Below are 7,250 nucleotides of genomic sequence, written 5' to 3' on the forward strand. Positions count from 1 at the left end.
TGTTGTGACTAGAGCATCTGTCTTTACAAACTACTTTTACTTGCCAAGCTGTAAGGGTTTTATATCTAGTCTTCTAGAAGTACCTTTCCACATTATAGAAATTCTTTGAAAATCACAAACAACCCATAATGCTCAGCTGTATCTTCAATCGAACACTGGATTAGTGTAATATACTCCATTTTCGCAGCATGGACGGTATTATATAGGAGTTAAAAAACGGTAATAGCAAGAAATCTCTCTTAGTCTAATATTGACCAATGACCACTGCCTATATATCATCGCGTATTCCTCTTTCCGCATTAGAGTGCAGCCCTTCTTAAGGTGTTAGAGTCTACATATACATCTACACATTCGACTCGCACTATTCAGAAGGGAACTATCATATTTAGTGGTAAAGAATAAGAAGCCAAGCCCTAGGTACCTACTTCACTTTTACTATCTAGGGATTTTGGAGGGTTATTCACTACGTCAGGATGTAGGGTATAACTCTAGTTTGTAGTGTGCTTTTAATCAGTTGTTTATAGCTAAGATTTTCGCTATTATATATGTTAATTCGACTGTTTATTAAGGCCTATTTATAGTCCTCCGGTCCCTCTTACTTAGAATTAAAATTAGTTACCTTGTGTTGCTTAGAGGAAAAGAATCACCTGACCGCGACAGCTAATTAGATGTATTAGTTCCTGCTAAGTCTTTAGTCACAAGGGAATCTCGAACGGCATGTAATAGAGGCTTGTTGCATAACAGCTTGTTACACAACGAACTATATTACTACAACTTGTTTTATAACAGTATGTAGCATGACAACCAGTAGCACAATAGCTTATTGTATAATAATCTGCATTACTATAACTCGTTCTATAATGGCATGCATTACTATAACTCATTCTATAACGGTATAAAGCACAACAACTAGCAGTAAAATAGTTTGTCACATAATAATCTGCATTACTACAACTTGTTTTACAACGGCATACATTACTACAACTCATTCTACAACAGTATATATGATTTAAAAACCTCTTTGGATGTCTAAGGTCCTCAGAGAGAATCTATTAGTAGCCTGTTTCTCCTAGTAGGTTTCTCCCAGTAGCTTGTTTCTCACAGGACCAGCTCAAATTTCATACCAGCCTGAATTGCAATGTATGCTATATTAGATATAATTAAAGCTTTGTTGATTGAGTTCTTTAGAGATCAAGTGCTTCTAGGCTGTAAATGAGACTAGACTAGTTAAGACAAACCTTCCTGGCAGCTTCGCTGCATGAGCTTGTCTACTACGGTACCTGGCTGAAGTATTCGTAGCACGGCCCTAGTATATCTGCACTAAAACAGACTTCAAACGAGACAGCTAAGCTTTGAACGGTTAAGCGGTATTACTGTGGCCAATTGATACCAATAGTTGTCTAACAAGCTTCTAGACACCGAGGTGGCGCTGTATCCGAACTAGCTGCTACTAGCGCCGTGCTACGATCAATTATGCCTCCTACTATAGTACAGCAGCTTCCAATCTTTGAAACCCTTTCAGCTGCTCCCTTGGAATGGTATCCGTTTCATGATCATCACCTCCACTATTATCGCTATTTGTTACAGTTCTGCTTCTCTTCCTCTTTGAAACCGCTTTGACATGGTCTTTCTTGATAGCGTCAGCTATGTCCATTTGTATTCCTCGGGTTAGCGGCGTGGCTCTACCGAGATAGTCGATAGTTGCCTTATCCTTGGTACTCTTCTGACGTATTTTACTAATCACTTTTTTTAGCCGCTCATTCTCTTGTCGCAGTGTCGCCAACTCAGATCGAAGGGCCCAATAATGATCGGGGTTCTTATCTTCTTGCATAGCCAGAAACACATCCCAACAGAATGCAGTGTGGTACCGAACGCGACTTCTAATTGTCGCTAAGCTGTTGGCGGACCTGGCCTGCGGGGGAGGGAGTAAGGGATGGATATCGCTGACATAGTTTAACGCATCGATCCTCCCTCCTGTGCTAGACCGTTATGTGCTGAATTCATAGGTATCATCACTGCTTGATTGTAGATCGATAATATTAGGACGTTCCGCTTCTTTCATGGTGTCGGGGTTTGCCGTAGTGGTTGATAACTCATCCAAATAAATGTCAAGATCGTATTCTACCCTGGCATCCCAAAACATCAGAGATCGTTGGTGCCAACATTTTTATACGAGTAGATCGGAGGACGACCGATCGCCAGTCGACCACCACCGCTTCTATTGCTGGCTTGGTGTCGTAAACGTTCGAGCTCGGCTTGTTGTTTACGCTGAACATCCGCGTGCGTTTCTGTAAAGGTTTTGGGACCCTTGTCATCATCCTTGAATTGCCAACCGTGCTTTCGAAGGTTAATGACGTCTAGGAGTTTGGACTTGAGTCGACTTGGCAAGTCTGGATGGTTCATAATCGACGTAATACGTTCGAAATATATATTCATCAATGCCGGACTTCGTCCGGACTGTTCTAAGTTCAGACCCACTGTGTTCAAAAGAGTGATCAAACTCTCCACTTTTGATTCATTAAGGCCACTTTCATCCAGGTTGAGCAATTCCTTAATACACTCATGTATAATACGCTCAGTTAACATGCCGACTTTGTAGAGCTCGCCGATGAATTTAACAAGACCTAGACCTCGTCGCTTAGTAACAAGAGCAATATGACACTCCTCTGACATCAGGGCTGCCTCTTCCGTCTGCCCTTCCGGCGTGGGCGGCATATTGACCTTCCAGCCACGTTGAAACTCTTCCTGACAGCGGCCAAGAAGATATTTGCGGAATAAAGCACCACCTGTCACGACGTTTCCGTATTTGTCCTTAATATTTTCGTCCTTGATGTCAGGACTTATAAACTTCAGCATCCGTTCACAGATCAATGCATAGGTTGAAGCCCAATAAGCTTCATCAGTCACGTTTTCCATGATCAATTGGACGACTTGTCGAAGAGTGCGACCGTCTGTTTCGTTCTTCGACTGGGCAGCAATTTCAAGAATCTGATCGGCGATTCGTTCGAATTTATCCGGCGTCATCTTGTCTAGTAGACGTTGGACCTTTCGTTGCACGACGGCAGGAGCCGCGACCAACCCCTCTGGGATTGGGACGTCATCAGATAACTGCCCGGTAGTCGCTGGAGATGATGGCCTGGAACTGTCGAAGGCGAGGGTTGAGATATCCGAACCCCCCGAAAATGGACGCACATCCTCTTCGATGGCGGCATTTGAATTGACGCAACCCTCAGCAGCTGACCCAATAGAGATTGCAAACAACGCCAATTGCTCCAAGTGAGAAGCGAGGTGGCGTTTGAAGACGGTTGGGACGACACTGAGGATGTGATCGGAGGCGTCAGAAGGTATACCGGCGGCTGCTGCCCGCTCCCTGAGACGGTCAATCCATCCCGAGCAGCATGGGCATTCCTGAGCAGGTATCTGATCAAGTGGCTTTCGGGCAATATCAAGTACGAGTTGCTCTTCGCCATCTTCCAGCATGTTGGGATGTTGTTTGCGAACATGGGCAAGGTACCGCTCTCTGATCTGGAAGGCCTTGTTCTGGCAGAGCCGGCAGATGTAGCTGACGCGGTGGCTCCGCATCTCGTGACTAAACCATTCGTTGATATCGCCGAAGTACGGGGCGTCGCAGTTCTGAAATGTGCAAACGTAGGAGCGGAGGTCAGAGAAAACATGTCGTCGCCACACTCGTTCGTTCTTGAACTTCTTCATTCGAAAGCAGAACGGGCATTCCACTTCTTTCTTAGATCCCGTTCGCAGCTCGTCGAGGTTCGGAATTCTGACAGTGGCCGAGGGATCAAGATCACCATCGATAGAACGAGATATGGTCGTGTATGACCTTGCATCGTTCTCGGGGTCTGATTCTTCTTCCGTAGCGAGCATCTGAGGTGTGATTTGGCCCGGTGTCAGACTCGAAGCTTTCGTGAAGAACGTGGATGGCCGGCTGGAAGAGTCTGGTAGTACTTTCATGGCTGGAAGCTGCTTAATGGGAGCTTGTGATTTGGGTACTACAGGCCCAGGTGTCTGTTCATGAGTGCGCTTGCCTTCAAGCTCCTCGTGGTGGTCTCGGATGTAGCTCAGGTAGTGTCGGCGTTGGGTGATGGCATGACCGAGCCGCTTCTGGAGCCACGCAAGTTCCCCCGTAGTGAGTTTCGGGTACTTCTCACCCACATGAGCGATGTCGAACTGGTCATTGAATCGATATCGATTCCGGCTAAGGGCTTTAGCGAAGAGATCCGTAGGTGCAGCCTGGCGGATGAGGCTGGATACTCTGAAGAGACGTGTGATACAGGCCCCAAATTCCCTGAGAAGTTCCGTTTCTTCGTTTTGGTCTTCTTCCTTGCCATCATCATGAGGTACAGAAGCTATCTCTCCTTCGCGCTCTCCGGAGACGATCCTCAAGACTAGATCATGTCAGCTAGTTCAGAGGCATGGATGAGCAGCAGACACACGCTCTCCGGCGACCTCGTTCAGATCATCTAGCAATTCCAGAATATGGGTCAGAACATCGTTGGCCTCGCGAAGACGCGACTCGAGAGACATAGAAGACTCTGGAAGATGTAGGGCTCCTATGTTGCCCATCCATAGGCTGAACCTCTCCAGCTCATCGTTGATCTGCTCATGGTGGACTCGGCCCTTCTGCCTGTCAGGATTGGAGAGGGTTGAGACAATGGTCTTGAGGGTCGTGATGCAGGTCCGACATTGCTCTGACGCAGATGCTACCATCCTGGCCTAGACTTCGCGACGAACAGCTCGGCAGCGACTTGAAGTTAAGCATTGTGCGGATCATTGATGAGCAGAGGTGCTCAGGTGTCTCTGGGCTGGGCGCTCCGGTGCCGCACTTGACTCGCAAGTCTCAACGACGAAAACGAGCGATTTCCGTTCGAAGAATTGATGAACGTGTGTTAGGAGAGTAATGCCATCTCCTCAGGCTGTTAGGGTGGGATTAAGGTTGGTGGCCATAAGTGCAGGGCCGCATGGGGGCCAAAACGATCGCTCTTTCCTCAGCCTTCAGCCACGCCCATGGCACCACCACACCGCGCTTTGCTCAATCTCCTCCTTCCTCCTCGTCTCATTCCACTTTCCAGTTCATCCTGATGAGCGGCCTTGAAATCGCAGGCGTTCTCCTCGGGACCTTTCCTCTGATCATCTCCGGCCTCGAGCACTGGCGCGATGTCGCCAGGGTCGGCGGTTTTTTCTGGCGAGTGCGGAAGGAATACACAAAATGCCGCAACGACGTGCGGTTTTATGAGATATGGTATAAGAGGAATCTGAAAGAGCTTCTGTTGCCAGTTATGAATGATGTAGGTGAAGTAGCTCGTCTGGTGGCTGACCCTGGTGGCAAAGACTGGAGCAGCAAGGCTCTGCAAGAGCGCTTGGAGGGGCGGCTTCAGGAATCGTGCAGTTTATACATCGAAATCATACGTGAGATGAACCAGACAGCCGAGGAGTTGAGGAAGGAGCTGTCTCTTGACAAGGCGACTGTTCAAAGTAAGCTGGTTCCGGCAGAGCCAAAGAAGCAGCGGCGACCATCGAGCCCGCAGCCGCCGAGCAAGCCCTCCAAATTGGCGTCAGCAAAGTCGAAGTGGGACTACGAGACATTCCGGCTCAGGTTCAGCTTCAATGAGCCCGTGAGAAATAAGCTTTTCGATCAGCTGAAGGAATGCAACGGACGATTGGAGAAGCTCCTCAACACGAGCGACAAAGTATCCGCGCTACAGAACGCTGCTTGTGCAAACACGAAGCAGACTTCCGCTCTAGAGACGGCATTCAAGAAGGCGTGGAAGAAGTCGGACCTCCTCTTCAAAGCCCTGCAAAAGGCATGGCAGTGCTCATGTCAGCAGTACCACTTCGCCAATCTTCGGCTTGAGCATCGCACACATCCGGATATATGCTTCGAGGTCATTCTCATGTTCGTTGCTCCATCGTCTCAGGTGAATACACCATGGTCATGGCGAGAGCTGCAGTGTGGACAAATGATCGGCTGCTCCTTTCCGCATAAACTCATGAAACCTTCTACCGCACCTCAGTCATCGCATTGTCCGCCCAATTGCACTCCGACGCCGGCGCCATCACCAACAGCAGCAAGGCAAAAGAGGGTGGCTTTCACAAAACCCGCCCCGACCGTACCAAAGATCGAGTTTGGCTTAGTTGACCCATCCGTCGAGCTCTGCCAGCTTCTTGGTGACAAAGAATGTGGTAAGTGCATGGGCATCATCGGCCATGACGACGAAACGTATCACCTGCACCCGTTCACAAAGAGGAAACGACCCGACAAGAGCAGCCCGCTAACATTAGATCATATCCTCTCCAATAACTTCGAAGGGCACCTCACCCGACGTCAACGCTACTCTATCGCCCTTCTTCTGGCTTCCTCGGTAGCCCAGCTCCAGTTTACTGCATGGCTCAGAACCGGGCTCAAGAAAGAAGACATTTTCTTCTTTCCATGCGAGGATGACGACTGCAGCGTACCATACCATGAGCCCTTCATTTGCCAAGGTTTTCCACTCCACCATCCTGCGACCTCAAATGCCGAAGTCAACAACTGCGACTTCTATTCACTTGGCATCCTCCTCCTGGAGCTCTGCTTCGGTCGACGACTAGAAGACCACCCTCTCCGCAAAAGGAATCCAGCCGTGGCCGGAGAAACAAAGCAAGCCTTCGATCTCATGGCCGCGCTGAAGTGGTCCCAAAGTGTGGGTGATGAAGGCGGTGATGAATACGCTTCCGCTGTGAAATGGTGCTTTATAGGCGCGAATAATGCGAATCAATCATGGCGAGGCGAGATTATTAAGAACGTTATCAAGCCACTAGAGATGTGTCAGGAGCACTTTAAGACGGTAGCTATGTCATGAATTGGCCCCTCCACGCTGGCCAGCCTAAGCAACCTGGCAGCGCCGGAAGGATATGAGAAAGTGCTGGGGAAAGGGCACCCCGACATGCTGAACAGCGTGTACTACCTAACATTGTCGTGAGCAGAACAGCTGCATACGTAGGTGGCGTCATCCGTACGCAATAACGACGATACACTATATAAGGCTCACATCTCTTTGTAATTAAAATATTATTTTTTAAATAATCATCTATCTGAAGAAGTGGATGAACTGAATTCCATCTACCTGCAGAGTCCATCTCAGAAGGAGGAGAGGCTAACTACTGTGCGGAGTTGCACGTGCGCAGCTAATTTTTGCACCCCCCCCCCCTGGTCAAAATATCTTACAAACGCGTTTTTTACATGCGCATCCCTGTCA

At 48.4% G+C, this 7,250-nt stretch overlaps 1 protein-coding gene across 1 annotated transcript; it reads right to left on the reverse strand.

The window, feature by feature from the left end:
- Positions 1-2,142: 2,142 nt before the first annotated feature.
- Positions 2,143-4,725, reverse strand: EPUS_09435 (uncharacterized protein; the record flags this gene model as incomplete). The annotated part of the gene is made up of 2 exons (XM_007788126.1): positions 2,143-4,403; positions 4,452-4,725. 2 exons carry the CDS (start codon positions 4,723-4,725, stop codon positions 2,143-2,145), a joined length of 2,535 nt encoding a protein of 844 aa, XP_007786316.1.
- Between the last annotated feature and the right edge of the window lie 2,525 nt (positions 4,726-7,250).

Source organism: Endocarpon pusillum, assembly GCF_000464535.1.
Source record: "Endocarpon pusillum Z07020 unplaced genomic scaffold C712645, whole genome shotgun sequence".
Lineage (NCBI taxonomy): Eukaryota > Fungi > Ascomycota > Eurotiomycetes > Verrucariales > Verrucariaceae > Endocarpon > Endocarpon pusillum.